This window comes from Coloeus monedula (assembly GCF_965178545.1).
Source record: "Coloeus monedula genome assembly, chromosome: 17".
In the NCBI taxonomy this organism is placed as follows: Eukaryota; Metazoa; Chordata; class Aves; order Passeriformes; family Corvidae; genus Coloeus; species Coloeus monedula.
In genome coordinates, this window is record NC_138797.1 from 5,122,455 (window position 1) to 5,144,833 (window position 22,379).

Sequence of the window (22,379 nt, forward strand, 5' to 3'; positions counted from 1 at the left end):
TGCCTGCATTTCCATGTGGGTGGCTGAAGCTGTGTATCTTGCAAATGTGAGCTGATACTAATGCATAAAAGATTATTGTAGCTTAGTGTTGCTAAAGGTGTAGAAAACTAGCTCAGCCTCACCTTCATGCAGATTGATTGCTTTTGTTCATAAACTTTTGTGTGTGGTTCCAGTCATTTGTCAGGAATGTGGCATTCTTTCCATGCTGCTATAAACCCCCACCGCTTTAGCATAGTGACCCCCATGTGGCTACTAAGCCTTCTCATAATTAGAAGTGCCTGGAAAGATGGTCCCTCAGAATGATGGTGCTATCCTTGGCCTGCCACCACAGTGGCTGAATGTCTCAGCTGTGTGAGGCAGCACTGGGAAACTTGCTGGGTTAGATGGATTCCAAAGGATCGTGTGCTCTTTTGTCCGATGTGATTTATGCACTACACTGCCACTGTACAGGGAAGGTGTTTGATGCCAGTCACTTGCCAGGTCACCACACTGATGTGATAGCCTGTAGCTCTTGAGCTGGTGAATTCCATGGTCCAGTTGCTCCCTAGCCTGGGCTGTGAGCTGCAAGAACTGGGATGTGGAGGTCTGTGTGATGATTTGGTGTGGCGGAGTACGACGCACAGGCAGGATGTTACTCAGAGTTCTCCGTCGTAACTACTGACACACAAGTGTCATGGAGCCTACATTGCCAGCAAAACTTGGAAAAAACAGTTCCTGGAGGAAAAGTTTCTGGTGTGGCACTTGGGAATGACAGACAGTGTTTATGCTGTGGGCAAATGAGTGTATTAAGTAATTGCTCTGCAACTGTGATAGCACTGTCCGAAAAGGAACAAAAAAGCTTGTGTTAACAATGATTCCTATTAAAAAGAAGCATGAAAGAGGGAGTCTGTGCAGAGTAGTGGGTTTGTTTTATTGGGCTCATACTTGAATTGAATTTTCTGTGATCTTTTGAGAAGTTGCACAAGCCTACTGTTCCATAATGTGTCTTTTTTTTTTTTTTTTTTTTTTTGAAAGTAAATGATTGATGGGGAAAAACCCTAGGCCAAATAACTTGAATTTGCTGGCTCTCACAACAAGGATGAAATACTTTGGACACGTTCTTTGCCTTTGTTCACATGTCTGTATTGCCTTGATTTCTAGTTTTCATTTTCCTGATAATCATGCACCCCAAAACTGACTGCCTCACATTTCCAAATGCTCATTGCTTCACTTGAAAAACCATTCTCCTGCAATCTTAGCAGAGCACATTCTTTTGTAAGGAGTAATGTAAGCACTGTCTTTAAATTCCCAAATTCATTAATGCTTTGACTTCGTTTGTGTAGGAGTTGGAAATGGTCAGCGTGTTTTTAACTGGAAGAACTAATTATGGTTCATAACTTGAAGCTGATTTTGCAAACAGTAAATACCAAAACAATGGAAAGAAGATAGAATGGCTGCGATGTTTTGCGAGGTGTAGCTCAGGAGGTGATATGTAATCATGCCTTGTCTTGAAGTACTTCCTTCCTCCCTACCATGTTGTCTTGAAATCCCTCTGGGAAACGCATCACATTTTCTAGGCACGGTGCCTAATGCTCCCAGTTGTTTTCATGTCTCTGTTAAGTGCTTGTGTGTCCTGTGAACACAGAATCTGCTGCATCCTGGGGTCCCAGAAAAGGTCCCTCTCTGTGGGTGGCATGACTGAGTGCATGCATGTGCAGGCAGTTTGTTCAAGGCATTTTGGAGGAGGCATTGCACAAGTAATGCTTTGCCCCTCAGGTTCCTTCGCAAGGGAGGACTTCGCTCTCCCAGGCTGCGTGCACACTCTGCTTTCAAAGCTGCCACCTTAAAAATTGATGTATTATAGTGCTGAATCTTGAGATTCAGTCTTGGAGGTGGTTCTCTGGGAAGGTAACGTACATGGACATGCCTGTGATCCTCTTTGGATCACTCCTTTAGGAGTTCTCCAAAATCTTCACTATCCCATTCAGGCTCAGTCATGCACAGGGTATCTGGCTTCTTGCTGTGTAAAAACAGCAGACTTGTAACGAAACCTCATAGAAATAATTGAAAGTTAAACATTTCTTCCCTAAATCCTTTGATTCAGTTGTCACCCATGCAATTCCATAAATGTAAGTTATGTCTGTGAGAATCCGATTTTAGGTGACCGTTGTTTGAAGGAAAAAAGCCTACCTGTTTGTACTGAAGTTTCTCCTTTGACAATGAGAAACAAGTGAAAAATAGCCATGATTCTGGTAGAAATTAATGAAAAAATCTCAAGGAAACAGTAAGGGGGGGGGGAGGGTTTCAATGTTTTTTATCTCTATGAAGAATTTTTAAAGTACTTGATAAAAGGCTGTAAATTAATCCTTTGGAAAAGTTGATCTTAGATTTCTAGAATTGCATGTAAATCTTCACAAAATCCATTCTGTATTTCTGAAAAGCTGCTGTGTTACTGCAAAAGCTGTGCTGTATCTTTGGTAGTTCTCAAAAAAGGTTGAATGGTGCCTTAGCAGAAATCGAAGCCATTGTTTTCTGGGAGACTTGAATTGGTACCTCTGTGACATTTTATCCGTGGTGTGTGAAGAGCCCCTGATTGCATTCTGAGAAGCACAGTGCACACTGGGCACAGTTAAGAGCAGTGTGTGGTTGTGTTTGAAGCAGATAGTTTTTGTGTCTGTCTGTAATCGTTTGACAGTTTCATTTCCTGTCCTATACTTAAAAAAAGCTTTTAAAATAAAACCTGCATCAAGAAGACAGAACATCTCCAGTACAGGAGAATAAATGTTTCCTGTATCCAGACTTTGAAGGATCTAAACTGCCAAGATAAGTCTCTGAAATACCTAAAATAGACAATTCTGATTTCATATGACAGAAGTGTGTGGAGTGGTATGTAGAACTTCTTAATTTTGGTTCTTGCTTTCCTCCTCTCCCACTCACAAGATGACACTTCTGTGTCTTAACCACTCATTTACAGCTGTAGTAAACTGGGAGAGAACATTTGTGTGCCTCAGACCTTCCCGTCACCCCTCAAGGAAAGAAAATGCAAAGCCCACTTAAGAACGGTCTGCATCAAGGAATAAATCCACATCACTATCCAAAAAAGTGTGGTTTTTTGATCATTTTTTTAGCCCCATACTTCCTGGTCTCCAAACAAAAATCTAATACACATCCATTAAATATAAATGTCAGTGGTTATAAAAATAAAACGAAACAAATCCCATGTGGCAGTAGGTTTCTGATCTGTGGGAGTTGAGTGTTTCAGACAAGTGGACCACATATAATAATGGAATAACAGGTCCTTTGAAGCCAAGCCTTGTTAGGGAGCGGGTTGGAAGTGTTGGCAGTAACAGGTGTCTCTTTGCCAGGTGTCCTGGGCTCTCTGCAGGGAGAGTGGGCTGCCAGGAGCCTGAGGAGGGCAGGGCTGGCTGTGACAGGGAATGGGAGCGGAGAGGCTGCTCTGCAGCACTGAGCCGTGCTGTCAGCGTGACAAGCACCGGAGCCGCAGGAAGAAAATCTTCTGTCAGATTGCATATTTCCTTCATTTGCTAAATCTCTTGTGATCACAGCTTGGGATGAACCGAGGCATGGAACACAGAAAGGATTCACAGACCTGATCTTCACTGGCATCTTCTAATTTTATGGTTTTGCTAGGAAAAACACAGATTCCGGGCATTTGCTAGCCATGGGTGAAGATAAATTTCAGGTCAGATTTCTTGCACACCTCCTCTGGTTTATTATGTGATCCTGATCTGCTTGGAATGGTGTGCATTGGGGGCAGGAAGAGGCAGGGATACCCAGTGTAGGGGTAAAGGCAATTTTTTTAAAAGACCTCACACCTGCTGTTTGCTAGCACAGCTGGGTTTGTTTTTCTACCCCATTTTAGTGCACAGTTCACCTTGAACAGTTTTCTAATGTGACAGTGCTTTCCAGTAGTAAAAATTTTTGCTTTTTAGTAGTCTTCTTAATTCTCCATGGAAAGCGTGTGCTAGGCATGATCATCATTTCACTGTGTGAATATTGTTCTAATTCCTAAAGTTTTTATCAGCTGTTGGTTAGTCCAGATTTTCATCTTGTTCCTCTTGCTGAAGGCTTGATCTGTTATCTGTGAAAAGACTCCTTTCGCCACTGGGAAGAATGGTTCCAGGTTGTTTTATTGCATTGCTGGAAACCCAGCAGGACCTTTGGGGCTCACATGTTCATTCCCTGTAATTCCATATGATAACCCTCTAACAGCATAATATCCTGCAAGCCAGCTGAAAACCTGGCCTTCCCTGGGGTGCTGCTGCTTTGGAAGTGCTCCCTGCACGGGCAGCTCTTCCTTGGTGTGCATTAGCCTGGATGTGATCACAGTTTCCATTAATACTGTATTGCGTCAAACGAGACGCGGGCTGTGTCACCTGTGCCCTGTCCCCATCGTGGTTTTGGGCTGCACTGAAATCACAACTCCCTGTTATTTTACGCTTCAGTTGTGCTGCAGCAGCTCCCGAGCAGGCACAGCTCCGATGGCAGCCGGCTCTGGCACTCGCTAGTAGCAGATTCCCTGTCACGAGCTAATTACAGCAGAGAGAGGAAATAAGAGACACTTTAGATAAAGCATCCTTCCCAGCTTGTGGTTTTGAAGCTGGAATGGAAAGGGCCTGGGAAGGGATTATTAACGTACATAAATGGCACCTGAAGAATGCAGTGTTAAATTACTGCGAAGCTGTTGCAGTTTGAAGGAGGAAGCTGTGATCTGCACATCTGCTGTTCTTTGGAAACACTTTCCACTTGTGACTTTCCCATGTGATCTCGGCCTGAGCAGCTGCTGCCAGGTGCCTGGGCTCCCTTCCTCTCCCTCTCCTCTCTCCTGCAGGCATCCTCATTGGCAAATATATCCGTGCTTATAGGGGAAATGGCTTCTTCTGATGCCTTTTCTGCTTCATCTGCTTCAGCCTGAGCTCTCCACAGCCTTTGGATGTCCTTGTTCACAGTAAAACTGTATATGGAAGGCAGTAAGCAAGCTGGCACAAAGGATGGAGTGCTTCAGGTGTGCTCACCTGGCCTTGGTCTGAACTAAGCCAGTAGTACCATGATACACCTGTCAATGCTGTAATCCCTTGTTCTGCCTGTTTTAATGGGATCTCCCACTACACTTGGTTGCCTTATAAAAACACAAACAGTGCAGGTTTTTCAGCATTAAACACCTTCAAGAGGTATAACTCTTGAGTTCTGTTGCAGTGATGCAACTGCAGCGGTCTAGCTGAGAAGGAAGATCTTAATTTGTCAGCAGGGATGGGTATGAGCAATTGTTATGATCCAGTTGTCCTGTTTTCAGGCTAACTTCCCCTGAAGCTCCCCTCTGTCTTTCAGGGGTTTTGCTGTCCTACTTCCATGACTCCAAGCTGGCTTGTTGGCAGAGAGGTATGTGCAGGAGAGGTAACAAAGGATTCATAGAGCCCTGAACAATGAATTCAAGATAAAATTAGCAGTGTGCATGTGATCTTGAGACCATTTTGCTTGGTTTCTTTAAAGAAAAGTGATTTTTTTTTTTTCAGTTTTGAATTGGCCAGGAAGATAGACTTCTGATCTTTAAATTGTTCCCAGTCCCTCCTAATAATAGCTTTGGGGTTGTCTGGAAATAGCTTTCTGATAGAAGGCTGAAACTCCATCTTCAGGGTAAGGATGGCATCCTGTTGCCTTCTCTTTTCTTTTGAGATTAGTGTGGTGGTTAAATCGTGTTCACTGTAGGCTCACATGTGTATCTGAGCCAAATGAAAGACCAAAGCAGCTCAGCTTGACTGCAGTTAATATGCGAGCAACTTACTTTGCTTTGGGAGAAAAAAAGAAGTTCCTCTTCTAAGGATTGTTGCTTGAGGCTTTTGTTATCGGCTCATTTCCGAGGGAGCTTTTCTGGGAGATGGAGATTTCCATCCCTCCAAGAGAAGAGGGGCACAAGCCTTCCTTGATGCACATGTCATGAGTTTCATGCTGAGCTGTTGAAGAGCTGTGGTCCAGTGTCTGGAAACACACAGGGCTGACAAGCAGGCTTCTTACACATAAGGGAAAGAAATTTATGCTCTCTTTTAACATTGGAGTGAAAAGTACACAATACCAGATTTTTATCTAGGGAATTCCTTCCAGTCACCAGGAGCAGCAGCAAGCAGGACCTCAGGGCCAAGCCACCAGTGCTGATCTTTGGAAAATGAAGCTGCAGAGTGAAACTGGAGACAGAGTTTCCTTGGGTTATCTGAGCCCACATTGCTTGGGTGAGAAATTTATTGTTCATTGCAGAGCAAAGGGGAAGGATAGTCTTATGATAAAAAAATTTAATTAAAACCAACAACTAAGATTGAGTCAGGAAGCCGACTTCTAGATTCTGGCTCTGATGCTGAAAAATCTGAGAAACTGTGCTGAAAAATTTAGATTAGATTGCATGACAGCTTTTCAATGCTGGCCACTTACTCTCTTTCAAGAGGGATATTATTTGAGCATCTACTTTTAAACAAGCCTAAGTTTTTAGAGGCTTTAGCATTCCAGCTGTAGTCTTGTAAGCATTCAGCACACACAAATGTGTGTGTCTCTCTAGGCCAATGGGATTTTGTTTCTGTTTCAATCTTAGCTTTGCAGATCTAGATTGTCATCTATTAGTTTGCTTTTAATCATGCTTTGTGTACATCCCAGGGCTGTTCCAGTCACATACTGAAAGCGAGTGCTTTTGGCTGCTAGTGAGAATGAATGAGTATGGTGCTTTGGAAAACCAGAATGTTTCTCTCTCTTTTGCTATTCCAAATTCTCAAGCCACTGCCATGATCTTTTCTTCAGAGCACTAACTCCAGTAATTGCAGTGTGTATCATGCTTTGAAGATGCAAATTAATGTCTGAGTAAAACATGTTATTTCAGGTAGGATTTTAATACCAAATAAGAATGAGTCAGAAAATAAACACAATCAGACTTGGAAAGAACAAGATGGGTCTGAGCCTTGTGTGTGTGTTTGTTATGATTTTTCTTGTATGTTTGAATTGTAGAATCACAGAATGGTTTGAGTTGAAAGGGACCTTAAAGCTCATCTCATTCCACACCGTGACATGGGTAGGGACACCTTCCACTAGACCAGGTTGTCCAAGCCCTGTCCAGCCTAGCCTTGAATGCAGGGATGGGGCATCCACAGCTTGGATTGATCTAGGAAGGTTGAATATTGATTATTGATATCGAATGTTATTATTGTGAGTATTGGTTTAAATATATGAAGGTTGAGATCCGTCTTAAATTGTCAACCTTAAATCTTTGGCAAATGGGGTACCTGGCATACAGGTACAAGTGCAAAGTATCAAGTCAGAATTTCCAGACCTTCCTGAGTTTAAAAATTTTAAGTGATGTGTAGCATTAGTGTTTTCAGTCAGTCAGTGAATCTGATTGGAGCAAAGGAAAATTCGCTAGGTGTCTTGAGCTTGGAATACTGATGAATAAACAGGGTACAGAACCTGGGGTGAGAGATCTGAGCAGGAGCAGCAGGCATGTCGTGGATTTCCAGGATCCAGTGTCAGGATGTTCCGTGTCTGTACTCGCATGTCCTGAGCACACCGTACATAACATGATCTGTGGGGTAAGAATAGTCTGCAGTTGTTGAGTCTGCTCACAGGCAACATGTGGTGCTGTGTGTCTAACTACAAGCATTTCTAGAGTGCCTGTTGCCTTTTCATGTTTAGATATGCCTTCACTGCTTTGTATGAAGAGGTTGCTGGAGAGTTAAAATGAAACTGGGTTCTCTTGCTGCTGGTCTCTTAGTGCCACACAGTATGTGAATATACTGATTTCCTTCAGAGGTGGATTTTCGTGCTTTAGCTGCTTGAACTTGGATGGCTGGTGTGTATTCAATTTATTCAATGTATATTTATTGGAGTGTTATTATTCAGGCTACTCTAGGCTTGAATTATTTAGACCTTTGGCAGGTTCACATCCATTTGTCCATGCTTGCCTCTGCAGTTGTAAGCTGGGTGTGGGTCAGTGTATTTGTGACTGTGATTGCCTTGCTCCTAATCACACGCAAGCTCTGGGAACTGGTTGATGTCCTGCTCTCTCTTTGTAGCCATCAACCCTTTTGCAGTCTGGTTTTGTTATAAAAAGAAGTTTCAAAGAATCTGTAATCAGCATTCCTGGCTCCTTTTTCAGGTCTGTGTTCACCCAGATTGGTTTGGGCTTGCACCTGAGTGTTGAAATAACTGAAACATGGAAAGTGCCTTTTTCTAGTAAAGCTTTGTAAGGGGAAGCACAGTGTGTCCCAGAGAGCAGTAGTGATGGGAGTCAAGTGCTGAGAAGGGAAAGTGTGAACAGCCAGGATGAGGAAGGCATCTGGGTGGTGCCTATCCATGCTGATTTACACCATGCCTTTGACTTGCTAAAGCCCAGGGTGACCTCAGGGAGTCCACACAACCTTTTAAGTGTGTATTGAGGGCCTGTAGAATTGCTAGGCTTGTTGCTTGGCTTCCACACCACTGCTGCTAATCCTTGATGTTTCTATTCTGAGTCTCCTGAGAGTATTGCCTCAATTTCTGGCCTCAAGGCTTGTCATTCCATGAGAAACCTCATTTTCATTTGAAAACATCCATGTGTCTTTCTAGTTGATAAGAAAAACTTGAGAATGTGATACAAATTTATCCTAATGTCTCAGAAATCAGAAGTGGGTAGAAACAGAATAATAAAGGTTGATTTTCTTCTTGTATGCATTTTCTCCTGTGTTCTGACTAAAAATTCTGGGTATTTAAACTCTCAATACTGCTAATCATAACACCAGAGTAGCTACAGACCAGACTCTCACTTGGAAACCTTTGTTGGGTTCTTGCCCCAAAGGATGGGGCTGTTTCATCAGAGCTGGGCTGGCTGTGGTGGTATCAACAGCTCCAGCTGAGGACTGCAGCATTATTCCTGCCTTTTCTGTTTGACTTTGCATAAGCACAAGGACATCACATATCCTGTTTGCTCTGGTTTTCCCATCTGTTTGGGAATAATAGAGATCAGCGGTTTTCTCTTTAAGTTCCAGAGATGAGAGCTGCTACAATGACAAACTGTTGTCTGAGCAAAAGCTGACACGGGCATTGACGGGGCTGGCGGCTCTGTTCCAGTGACCTTTTATGTGGACTAGGAAAAAGAGGAAAAGCAGAGACAGTGGGAATTCTTCCTAAAGTGTTGAACTTTAAAGTGTAGCAGCTGTGGATTTCCTCAGCAGTCCAGGCTGATGGGGAGTTTCCTGAAGTGGAGGCTTGGCAACTGGGATTTTGTGGTATCCCTCCTGTTCTTCTTCCCGAGGAGAATGGATGATGCCTGACAGGAGGTTGTGGTAGATCTTCCTGTTAAGGTGATCCCTTATTTTTTAGGGTTTGTAATCATCAAAACCTGTGATTCTTTACCACTGGAAATTGTATTAGTCAAATCTCCTTGTGTTCCCCTCTGCAAACACACTCTCTTGTTTTGCAGTGAGCACAAAGATTCCTCGGAAAAGAAACACAAAGACAAGGAGAAAACCAAACACAAAGATGGCAGCTCAGAGAAACACAAAGACAAACACAAAGATAAAGACAAGGAGAAGAGAAAGGAAGAGAAGGTGGGTGTCTCCTCTGGGAGAGACAACAGGATGGGTCTGGCTTATACTACTGAATAGTACAAACTCGATGGGTTAGATGTAGCTTGTACTCAAGGTTTCTGTCAACCTGGAGAGAACTATCCCAATGCTAACCCAGACACCTTGTTCGTGGAGTGCTAGATATGAGCTCATAAGGACTTTATCTGCAGGTGTGTGAATAGAAACAGTTCCACAGTGAGCTGTGTCCACTGGCTCCACATTTTTTCCCGTTACATTTCACTTCGCCAAGCTTGGGTTCAAAGACAAGGGAGAAGAATCTGTCATATCACATTCAGTCCATGCAAGAACAAACTATATACTTAATTCCAATCTGCTGAGGAAATTGGGAGAGCCAAAAAGTACTGAATTGACTAAGACTTGCAGAAAATGTTGCCTCTCTGTCATGTAGGTCACTAAGGACTACAGGGGATGGAGACAGTCACAGTTCCTTCTGCAAGTTAAATACCCTGCATTGTGTTGGAAAATGCTAATCAGCTCCTACTTTTTATGTTTTTCAGATGAAGTCATCTTCTGGTGATATAAAAATAAAGAAGGAAAAGGAAAATGGTTTCTCCAGGTAAGAAACCAGGTCTATGATCTGCAAAAAGCTGCAGTTTGACTTTTCATAGGTGCTCAGTGTTTGAATCCTCTCACTTGGTCTTGAGAAAAAATTGGGGCACTCTTAAGCCCTTCAGAAGATACATTCTTCTCAGTTATGAGAATGGGTAGATCTGTGTACCCAGTAACTGGAGATGGGAGCTGTGGAATACCTGGTGTCTGCCTGCCTACCCTAGGTTTGTCTAAGTATTAAGGAGCTGGATTCTCCTGAGGACAGACTGAACTATGGGAACATTGGTAGCTGGGTTTGAAAGAACCTCTGTTGTAAAATTGGGACTTGAACCTGCAGGCAGTCTGCTGGAGACAGGACCCAGCAAAGCCAGTCCAGATTGCCTCTGTGTGTCTGTCCTGTATGTGACTGCAGCCTGAAGCCTTTGCAGAGGAGCGACAAGAGTGACATGTAAAATCAGAAGTACCTTCAGGAAATGCATAGATGTCCTACTCTAGTACTAAATTCCTGCTAATAATAGAACCTCCTGGACTTGAGTGTTGTGTCAGTCATCGCTAAGTAGTCTTTTTAAACACCTAAAGTGAGCAATTGATGGAAGAGTACTTTTTCTTAATAGTCAACCAAGATCTCTTGTGACTTGTTTACAGCCCCGCCATTGGTTATTTTTAAGGTGCTAAATCAAGTCCACTGACTTACTGAAGGTGTGTGGTATGGTGGATGCATGCATCCATCCATATCTGTTAGTCAAGAGCAGCACTCAGTTCATGAATTCATTTAGTTTATGAATCCACTTAAAAATCAAAACAAACAAAATCCTTCCAGTCTCACTATGTTCTGTGGATGCAGAGAGGTTGGGAGAAGGCACCTGCCTGGCCCATGCCTTTTAGGTATTCTGTGTTTGTTTTGAGTGTGCCCTTCTGACACAAGTTCTTACATCTGTTTCATTTCCCTGCTCCTATTTAAAAATACAAAGGAGGGAGTCAGGCTTGGCACAGGACAGAGGCGCCATCTCCAGGCCCTTTGGGGAATACTCAGGAAGAGAGCAGTGACATTTAGGTGTTTGTGGTGTAGCAGGCAGTTAATAACTGTCTCTACCCTCTGCTGTTCAACACAGTTGTATGATGTGCTGATCTCACCAGGGATGTTGGATGTTCTCATATCAAGATAACTGAATCCTCCTTAGGTCCAAGAGTTTTTTTAAATGAGTTTGAGAAAAGCCTGAAGGAGCCATCACAGTTGTGCCTTCTTCAGGGCCAAATGCTGGCTAAGAGTAAAGTAATTTTTTTTTTTTCCTGCTGAAATATTCTTTTACAAGTTCTGCAGAGAAAAATGTCCTTACTCAGATGGTTTTGATTTTTCCTTAAGACTTAGTACAATGAACAGTGTTACAGTCTTGGAAACAATGCAAGTCAAGGTTCAGCTTGGTCGTACAGCTCCTTTCTTTTCACAGACTCACACTTTATTTCTTCCATTATAAAACATTGTGCAATATTTCAGTGTTAAAATAGACAATGTTAAAATAGACAGAATTCCTAGGGACTTTACAAACAGTAGCTCTACATTTCTGCCTGAAAGGGAGAATAGGTTACCTTTTTTTCCATAGATGTTTTGCAGCTGTTGCTGTGCTGCACACTTGTGTCTTACTTAATTACAGGCGATGCAACAGAAATGGCTTCGTAGAGCAGCTTGTTTGTATCTCCCCTGAGCTGCATCTTCCAGCACTGCAGTGGCTTTAGAGCTGTGAGGGAGCAAACTGCTTGTTCTGCTTCACGGACACACTGCCAGCTAACATGAGACTCCCTAATGTCTCCTGCTGACTGTGGTCTACAAAGCTGAATGCTGCTTATTTTAGTTCTGACTCCATCTGATTGCAAAATCCGCATGTTGACTTGGAAACTGAGTCAGTTTGATATAGAAATTGCTGGGGGGACATGAATAAGGAAGCCCAAGATGGTACTAAGTGCTTCAAAATGTAATTTTGGACTCTTTGAGGCATCATTTTCTTTATGACGATCAGTGAAGTGTTTCTGTGAAATCTAGAAAGAATGAGTTTGTCTAACAGAATAGTCTCTCTTGCACTAATACTCTATTTTTTTTCTTATTGCTAATGTCTTGGGACAGTATGGCTGAAAACATTGAGCCTAACTTTGTGGTCTGTTGAAAGGGACAGGATTGTTTGCTTCCTGCAGTTTGGATAGTGAAAGGGACTGATCTGTTTAACTTTGCCAAATCTTTGTTTCCTTTTCTGGTTTTCACATGCCTCAATATTTAGTTGGCAAAATATTCCAGGGAATAGCTTTCAAATCTTTGTTTAGTTGATAATCTTTTTCCCTCTTAGAAGCCTCAATAAGGGTATTGAGTTGAAACTAAACAACATCCTGCATTTGACTCCACACAGGCATTTCAGTTTTTAAGTGTATTTGAAAGTGCTGGAAGCTATAGTGGTTTTTACTCAAAACCTCAGGGAAACAAAATGAACTTTGAGCTGTTGACATTGAACTTGATGTTGCTTGAGAAATGGCAAATGTGTAGACACTGAATAACTCTCCTTACACTATCTGTGGATGTTCAGAAAATGACACATCTCAAGTCTTTGGGGCCCTATGATGGGCAGCACATTTCGTGGAAGACGTGCCCATTTTGCAGATAATTATTTCTTAAAACTTAGTTGTTGCTGGTTTCCAGGAAACTTCCTCTTTTTGAAAGTAGAACCATGTTTCTTTGCTTCTTTTTGTAGTCCACCACGTATTAAAGATGAACCAGATGATGATGGGTTTTATGCATCTCCTAAAGAGGACTCCAAACCCCTGAAGAGACCTCGAGAAGATGATGAGTAAGTGGCGTGGGTGCTGGTGACTTGGATGTTTGCCTTTGGTTTTAAAAAGAGAACTTTGAGGGAGCAGGTGGAATTTCAAGTGATCAGCACAGACTTCTTGAGATGGGTACTGGAGGTCTGAGACCAGACTCCTTACGCTGTTACAAGTTCTCTGAGCAGGGCAGGGATAGTATTTTTGCTGTGCAAGGCAAAATGCCATTACCTGCTTCTGCAGATGGTGCTGTGAAATGTTGCAGAACTAGTAAATAAAAAAGAAAAACCCCAGAAGGCAGGTAAAGACTGATGAAGATTGTAAAACAGAAATGTGAGCACGTGAGGTATTAACGTAGCTAAGTGGCTGCAGTGGTTTCTGTTGGGCAAGGAAATGACTGCACACGAGAACAGAAATGCACTGTCAGCCTGTTTGGAGGCAGGGGGAGGTTTGCCTGCACTGCCTGGCGTGGTTTGCCTGGAGTCTCAATGTGTCATAAGTTATGCTGAGGGTTGCTGTCTGAAAGAGAAACACATGTGATGTTTGCCTGACACAGGAACCCACTGAAATACAAGCTCAGTTCCATCTCACTGTGGTCTGCCACTGTGTCCATCCAGCTCTTCAGGTAGTTTGTCCTTATTAGCAGTCAGGAGTTAATGGGTTGGAAAGGTTTCACCATGGTGGCACTCCATCCCTGTGTGTCTCAGTTTCCAAGAGACATGGGTGGGACATCTTTCCTTTTGTGTAATCACTAGCTGCCTTCTGGATGTATGATGTCTCATGTCTGCAACGGAAAGATTAGGAATTGGGGTATTTCTGTACGTTGAGGAGTGGTTTGTCTGTATAGAGCTCGAGGATAGGGACAATAAGGTTGAGTGCCTATGCATGAGCATCTAGGAGAAGGCTGGTAAAGCAGATATCCTGCTGGGACTCTGCTCCAGACCACCCAACCAGGATGAAGAGGTGGATGAACTGTGCTATAAGTGGCTGGCTGACGTTTCAGCATTGCCAGCCCTCGTTCTTGTGGAAGACTTTAACCTGCCGGATATCTGCTGGAAACTCAACACAGCAGAGAGGAAGCAGACTGGGAGATTCCTGGAGTGTGTGCAAAAGAACTTTCTGTCTCAGCTGGTAAGGACAGCTGTGGCCTACCAGGAGTAGTAGCCTGCTGGACCTGCAGTTTACAAACAGAAGGGCAGGTGGGAGATGTGGTGGTCATGGGCACAGCGACCATGAAATGATGGAGTTTTCAGTATTTGGTGAAAGAGGGGCATCAACAAAACCTCTACCCTGGACTTCCTTCCAAAAGGCAGACTTTGGCCTATTCAGGGCACTGATTCAAAGTCCCTTGGGAAACAGCCCTTAAAAACAAAGGGGCCCAGGAAGGCTGGACATACTTTAAGACAGAAATCTTGAAGGCATGGGGAGCAGCCTGTCCCCATGTGCAAGAAGATGAGCCAGCAGGAAAGAAGACCAGCCTACCTGAGCAGGGAACTTTTACAGGAACTCAAAGAAAAAGAGAGTGTATCACCTTTGGAAAAAAGGATAGGCCACTCCAGAAGTGCTTAAGGATCTCTTTAGGTCATGCAGAAAGAAAACAAGAGATTCAAAAGCTCAGTTAGAACTTATTCTGGCCGCTTCTGTAAAGGATAATAAGTGTTTTTATAAATAAGTTAATAACGAAAGGAGGGCTGAGGAAAACCTTCATTCTTTATTGGATACCAGAGGGAATATGTTACCAAAGACAAGAAGACGACTGAGGTACTTAATGGCTTTTTTGTATCAGTCTTCAACAGTAGGACTGGTTATCCTGAGGGCAGATGGGTCCCTGAGCTGATAGACAGGCATGGGGAGCAGAATGGACCCCCTGCAACCCAGGAGGAAACAGTCAGTGATGTGCTGAGCCCCTTAGATGCTCACAGTTCTATGGGACTGGATGGGATTCATCCAAGTGTGCTGAGGAAGCAGTGGAAGAGCTCCACAGATTGGTCTCCCATCATTTATCCACTCCTGCCACGCCAGAGGTGTGGAGGTGCCAATGTGACACCCATCCACAAGAAAAACCAGGAGGAGGATCCAAGGAACTTCAGGCCTGTCAGCGTGACCTCAGTGCCCAAGAAGGTCATGGAGCAGATCATCCTGAGTGCAGTCACACTCAGCCTGGAGAAAAGAAGGCTCAGGGGTGACCTTATCACTCTCCAGAACTCCCTGACAGGAGGGTTCAGCCAGGTGGGGTTCAGGCTCTGCTCCCAGGGAACAAGGGACAGGACAGGGGGACATGGTCTTAAGCTGCACCAGGGGGAGGTTTAGGTTGGACATTAGGAGAAATTTCTTCACTGAAAGGGTGATTAGACATTGGAATGGGCTGCCCAGGGAGGTGGTGGAGTCACTGTCCCTGGAGGTGTTTAAGGAAAAACTGGATGTGGCACTCGGTGTCCTGGTCTGGTTGACAAGGTGGTGTTGAGTCACAGCTTGGACTTGATAATCTCAGAGGTCTTTTCCAACCTCACTGGAAATGAGATTGTGTTTATGTAATTTTGCCAGTACTCAGTTTCGCTATTGTTTGAACTAGTGGGGGTTGCAGAAAGTGAGCCTTGTGGGCAAGGTCCCACACTGATGACTGGAAAAAGAGTTGGGATAGAATATGCCAGTAAGGTTTTATCCATTTATCCTATCCCATGTAATCACTGCGTGGCTACTAGTGCTTTTGAATCAATTCTTCATCGAGGAAGATGTTTGCTTCAGCAGTGTGAAACTTGCCGAGAGGGATTGACAGTAACATCTTGTGGGTTTTGTAGGCTGTTGTGCTGGATTGGGATTATTGAGTCTTCTGAGGGAGCAGGGTATAAATTATATTCTTTAGAAATTAAAAATGCCAGAAATACTGCAAGCTCATGCACACAAACTTTGTACATCTATGACTTCTCTTTATTTGTACTGGAAAATGGATCGCTTTCATCAGCAAGTCTTTTTGTTCTTAGTGCTGACTACAAACCCAAGAAAATCAAAACAGAAGACATCAAGAAAGCAAAGAAAAGGAAACAAGAGGAGGAAGAGGTAATGTGACAGACAAGTTTATGATCAAGAAAAGCCAGGCTATTTGGTGTGGAATTACGCAGAGCAGGGGGAACCTGATTTTGTCTGGAACAGAGCTGTGTGTGGCAGATCCCCCTATGGTGCAGATATTAACTTATCTGAACTATAATGTATAAAAAGTCTGGGAAACTTTCTTTCCTACCCTTAAAACAGTGGGTGGAGAAGATGCCTCCAGGATATGAACTTTCAGGCTGTTCCAGGCAATTCACAGTCCTTCTGTTAAGGAGCAGGGGAGCCTTGCTCACAATGTGGTAATTGCACAGATGATGTGGCAGGGTTCGGAGGCAGGGGAGATGAAACAGAGATTGAGATGCTAGAGGGAAGCTTAAAGCATTTAGATGGAGCCTAGGTGGAAATTTCTTTGGAGAGGCACTTGGAAAAGGTTAGCCATAATTTGAACTACGCTTCCCACGTAGCAAAGGAACCCTTGTGAGACACATGTTGCGGCACCTCCTGGCAGTAGGGTTAATTCTTCCCTTCAAAGGAAGTGTCTCTACACTGAGCATACACCAGTAGAATCCCAGAAGCCACCTGAGAGGGGTCGTTGTGCTCTGTAGCATTTGCCAGACCAGACACACCAGTGCAGGCCAGGGAGGAGGTTCTGTAACTCAGCAATTCCATTCCCGTGGCCCAGACTTGCCCCTTACCAGGTGAGACAGAGAAACTGGCTGTGTGCATTTAGCATGTCCCCAGTGTAAAGTAAAAGAACCCGGCTGAAAACTTAAGTGGGACCATCAGCAGACTTTGACTTAATGGGATGATCTAAGAGCACATTTATGCGGTGAAGCCACAAGAATTCAGTTCTTATATACCCCAAGAGAGAGTCTTTTAGTTTTAACACAGCTTTTCAAGGGAGGGGGAAATACAGTAGCTTGTTCTAACAAATTCTTACTCATTTTGCAGGACAGCAAAGCAAAGAAAGTCAAGAGCAAAGATAAGAAAGTCCCCGAAGCGGACAAAAGAAAGAAGCCGAAAAAAGAAGAGGAGCAAAAATGGAAATGGTAACTATATATAGTCAGTGCTGTAGGCTCCCATCTGCACCTGGACTTGCCTGTACCTCCCATGCTGGCTGAATAAGCACATCTGGCTTTCTCTTCTGTTGATTCATGAGGATTTGTTCTGAATAATTGGCTTACTTTCTGGTAAGCTCTAAATAAATATCTCATTCACTGTGTTCATCCTCTGAAGTAGAAGTGATATCCTTAAAACAGGAAATAAGTGTTTTGTGGGGTTGTCTGTGGGTTTTTTTTCCCTGTGTCACATAGAGGCTGCCTATAATGATCAGATACCAATATTCTTGTGCCCAGAAGCTGTTCTGTGCTGACATGCTTCAGAGCAGTATGAAAGCTTGTAGGCTTGGGGGTGTCAGCAGGAATATATTCATAGGTGCAGGTGGATTAAGGAATGTATTAATATGTGCAGATGTGTTAATCAGTATTCTAGTAGAATTTATCTGTGTTATATAGAGGTACAGCATGAGTGGGTGTCCAGCTTTTCATTCTAGCTGGGTGTCAGCTGTGCCTCTCAAAACTGCTCCTGCACTGGCACAGAAATGAAAGTTGATCAAGTGACCAGTTAAGCTCAGACTCTTCGACAAATGATTTCTGAAAATGAGTTTTAAATGAAAAACACTTTCTGTCGTGCCCAGGAGCCTTAAGTAACATCACTGAAGTTGTACTTTTCACCCACTCTTAAATTTTTTTAGAACCTTTTTTAAGTAAGTCTGACCTTTGTGGTTCATTTGGAAGACAGACCTGTGATGCATCAGTAGTGCTCTGTGTAAGAAACCTGCTGGATTTTTTTTTTTTGTAACTCTCCATAGTAATTTAAGCTGTTATTTCTAGATTTGAAGGAGTTTGTGTGTTTGGAAGTTTTGGCCTTAGTACTTCCCTCATTTTAGTGCATATGTACTTCTCAAAAGCATGTGTGTTTTCTGCCCTCCTGTAATGTATTTTTATGACCTTTCAGGGATGTTTCCATGAGCATTTTCTTTTTTCAGATCATTTGGCTGTAGAGTTGGGGAAAGTCTTTGCAATCTCTTCAATCCTTTCAGGTTCAATCCTTTACTCCTTTATTGACATTATTATTGATTCATCTTTAAAAAGAAAAAAATCTTCTGTAGTGTTTATAGTCTTTACATGTTTCTATTTGACTGTTACAGCTTCCTCAGAACATCAGCACTTGCAAATCTTTTTCTTACTTGAATACTCCCTTGAAACTTGGGTTTCCAGCCCCTCCCCAAACCTTCCTTTTTCCTGAGCAATCCACTTTTTTCTCAATCCCTTTGACAGCATATTTTTAATGCGCAGTAACATTAACAGACTACAGGGACATGAAGCAGTAGGAAGCTACAGAAGGTCCTTCTAAGCCTTAATGATCTGTTGTCTTTTTGGCTTTGTCTCAGCTCCCCTTGCTGGTTCTTTCTAGCTCAATATTCTGTTTTTGCAGCTCCCTTTTATTGTGGGCTGTATCCTTGAACAGCAGACCTTTACTGGAAAGCTGTGCTGTTCTCCCCTCACCTGCCTGGGCAGCACAGGCCCCTGTAGCTGTGTTAAGCTCTGCAGTTTGTGCTTACTGCTGAGGAAAACTGCCTTGGAAAGCATGTTTTGCAGGATTTGGCACTGGGTAGCTGCATCCTTCTGCTGATGTTCCTGTCATCCATCTGCAGCTTTGTATAGTGCGTCTTTGCTGGACAAGGTTTCATCTGCACTTCAGTTGTTTCTCTTAAGGGCATTTTATGTTCCATCTGAGTCAATTTTCTGAGTGTCTGATACCTTTTTTGGCTGCTTCCTCAAGTGCTTGCTGCCTTGAGCATTTTCATCCTCACTTATGTGAATGTTTGATGCAGACATCCCCAAGGCACTGGCCTCATTCATCACCACGTGGAGCTCTTGCAGAGGTCATTTTCACGCCCTGTCAGCGTGTGAAGGATGTGATCCAGAAGTGCACCTTATGAGCACTTCTCCCATCTTGTGTTACAGCAAGTTCATTTCCTTGAAATAACATATCCCTGAGGTGTGTTCTGGTTTTTTCTTAAGAATCTTCTCTCTTTTCATTCCACTTAAAAGATCTTCCCCACCTTTTCTTTCCTGAGACAGCAAGTTTGATGTGGGATTTAATTAAGAAGCCTATATGACTGATGAGTTGTTGCTGAAATCAGTGAGGCAGCTTTCCTAATAGGCAGCATTCTCCTTGCTCCTACAAAATCATGTGTGGAGCGTTGCTTTAGAACCAGAAGCTGCCACGGGCAGTGGTGCTGTAATGCTTTTTCTGTTTGAAACCAAATGAGGATGAAAAATGAGCTAAACTCAGGAGGCTCACTTTCACCTTTTGTCTTAATGCTTATGTATGATGTTTAGGAAGGTGGAGGAGGGATTGGGGATGGTTTGTGGTCTTTTTGTGGTGCACTTTCTGGTAGTTTTGAGCTTAGAAACTACCTCATGAATCCCAGGTTTCCTTGTAGCCTTCCCAGAAGGCACAGTGTCCTTCTGCTATCAATTTAAACTGCTGCATGTCTAGTACTGCTTTTACATGTGTCCTTTCTAAAAGAACAGGAGGGGATAGAGGTACAGAATTTCTCATCAAGTAAATACCAGACAAATAAATTTAAAATAAGAGAATGACAAACCTGTCCTGAAAAGTAGTAACTACTGTGAATGATGCCCTTATTTTGTTCTCACTGGAATAAAATTGCTCATTGTCAGAGAGGAGAAGCTTATTCTGGCGGAGAGGAGAGTGGTTTAGGTTTGTTTTGCTGAAAGGAGCTTCTGGGTGGAAGAACCTAGGCCTATGTTTGACAAAATATTTATATTTCTAGCTTCTAATTAATTAAAAAAAAAAAACCCAAAACACAACAATCATTAGGAATGTAAATATTTGGAATCTTTGTCAATATTGCTTTCTTATATCAACATGGTTTACTTAAGCCTTCTTCCCAGCCAGGGACTGAAGTCTGAATGCAGTTCTGCACTGATAGCTGGGGTTGGGTGCTTTCCTGTTAACGCTGTTGCTTCTCATCAGAAGTAGTCAGGTCCAGTGGTGTGGTCAAAGATGGTGCCTTTCAAACTCTAGCCAGCTGCTATGTTGCTGTTGTTCCTAAATAGTTGATGTACAGACACGAGTGAAACATTTTGAGTGTCTTCTAGCAGAAACTCTTATCTCTGTGCAGTGTTTCTCTTCCATGCAGTGACTTTTATCTCAGTAGAGATGAAGCAATCTATCAATGCATCACAGCTCCTGAGATGCAGGCAGTGCGTGCACATCTCTCCTCAGCTGCCGTGGCACCTGCAATGGGAATGCTGCTCCTTAGAGCTGACACCAGACAGAAGCTTAAACTCCTTTTTTTTATTGTCATGGCTGCTCAACAAAGTTGTCTGGGCAATTCAGAGACTGAGTGCTGTGACAGGTTAATGGTCTTCAGCTGATTGATGGCTGAGGTGAAATAGCCTTTCCCAGCAGGTAACCCTGTGCCAGCAGCATGTAGCAGTAATGTTGTGGTAATTATGAAAGGAGCTTGGAGGGGAGGAGTGTGGAATCAGTGACCTAGGCACTGGGAGCTGGGGGAAGGATCCTGGCCTGGCAGGACCCTTTTCTCTGCAGATGAATTGCTGACCCTCTTTGCTTGGAATGTGGCATTGGTGGCGCCTGCCTTGCTGTGTTGTGATACCAAATGCATCACTTGCAAAGCATTTTTATAGAGCGTTTCTTATAGAGCCTCTTTAAGGCAAACATGCAGTTTTCTGGGCTGCTCTGGTTTTGTTCAAGTATTCTTTTCTTACCCAGAGAATTGGAATGAATTTAAAATGACAGAGCAGGTTTTAGTCTTTCTTGTCCAAGCAGGTTGGTTCTCATTTAGGTTGTAAATGAACATCTGTTTCTTTATCTCTGCCCTTAATGGCATATTGTCCACATCTGAAAGCAGCTGCATAATATACCACAATTGTTTGAGTTTGCTGAGCAGGCATCCTGGACCTGATGTTAGATCACAGCTGAAGCTAATTTAGCATGATCCTAGCTGGTTTACAGGGTCCAAGTCTTATTTTCTTAAGATCTAAGCAATTTCAGCTGTGTGATTTTGTGAAAAGAGGAGCAAATGAGAGTTGAGGAATAGGATGGCATCAGGTAATCTGCAGCCCAAGGTGTTCTGTTCATGGACACGACTGGGCTTTTGGAGGGGAAAAAAAAAAGAGGAGAAAAGAAAGAATTAAATGGTGATAGTACATTAAGTATTTGTTGTTGGTCTGTACCCTACAAAGCAGTGATTTCTTGCTGGTTTAGCATACTCTGATACCCACACAGTAATAAAATGAAGATTGGGAGCTTAAAATTGTATTGGTTCATATTTCTCTCTTGAAGGTGGGAAGAAGAGCGCTACCCTGAAGGCATTAAATGGAAGTTCCTAGAGCACAAAGGTCCTGTATTTGCTCCACCATATGAACCTCTGCCTGAAAATGTCAAGTTTTATTATGATGGTGAGTTGATCTGTGTTTCTACTTGCTAGGAAGAGAAATAAACATCTCAGGCTATTGTGGTGTTCTTCTGGGGACTGAAGAGCTGAGGAGGTGGTTGTGTTTTAGTGGTTCACTTAAATCAGCTCCTCAGCAGCAAAGTGAGGTCTGTGCAAGGAAAGGAATTTACCTGAGCCTGCTGAATTCTGCTCACTGAAGTGACACAGGGATAAACCTGTTCTCAGTCCCTTATGGTGGTGAATCTCTCAGGTTCCTTTGCAGAATGAGTGTCTGATGCCTCAGAGTAGCAGTGCCTGACCAGTGGAGTGTGTCATTGTAGCTGCCTCGTCACTGGTTACCTTTAGGCTTGCTCTTGTTTTCTTTAACCTCAAGAATTGCAGCTTCCATCATCTGTGGTGAAATTCATGATTGTTTGGTAGTGTGAGCAAAATGAAAGTCAATTGAATTTGGGTACAGATGGTTAGGATCTTGTAGGAATGAATGGGATGACCCTGGCCTCAAGGACACAGCCCTCTATGTAAGTCATGGTCCCGCTCCCTGACACCTGCATGTGGTAGAACTAATTGGTGTGGGATTGAAATATCCTGGGCTGCCTGGTTGATTGAGGCTCACGTGAAAGGGATTATATGATGTGATGCCTGCTGGAGCCTGGATTTGATGACCCGTGTGTTTCCTTTTAGTCCTGTGATCATGTTAAATGAAGGATCAAATTAACCCAGGATTGAATTAGGTGGGAGGTATTTGAATGGATGAAAATGCAATTTTTGGTGATGGGGACATCTGCACATGGAACTCTTCCAGGAGCAACGTGCTGTTTTCATGTGACGTGACACAGTGTTTTTAAATACTGAAGAATAGGTGGCAT

The 22,379-nt window shown here is 43.1% G+C and overlaps 1 protein-coding gene across 1 annotated transcript in view; it reads left to right on the forward strand.

The window, feature by feature from the left end:
- Positions 1–22,379, forward strand: part of TOP1 (DNA topoisomerase I) — a 66,653-nt gene that overhangs the window by 29,397 nt on the left and 14,877 nt on the right. Inside the window, exons 4-9 of the mRNA XM_082292560.1 lie at positions 9,431–9,557; positions 10,094–10,152; positions 12,881–12,976; positions 15,932–16,007; positions 16,950–17,047; positions 21,402–21,517. Coding sequence (XP_082148686.1) covers positions 9,431–9,557; positions 10,094–10,152; positions 12,881–12,976; positions 15,932–16,007; positions 16,950–17,047; positions 21,402–21,517 — 572 coding nt within the window. The remainder of the gene's footprint in view (positions 1–9,430; positions 9,558–10,093; positions 10,153–12,880; positions 12,977–15,931; positions 16,008–16,949; positions 17,048–21,401; positions 21,518–22,379) is intronic.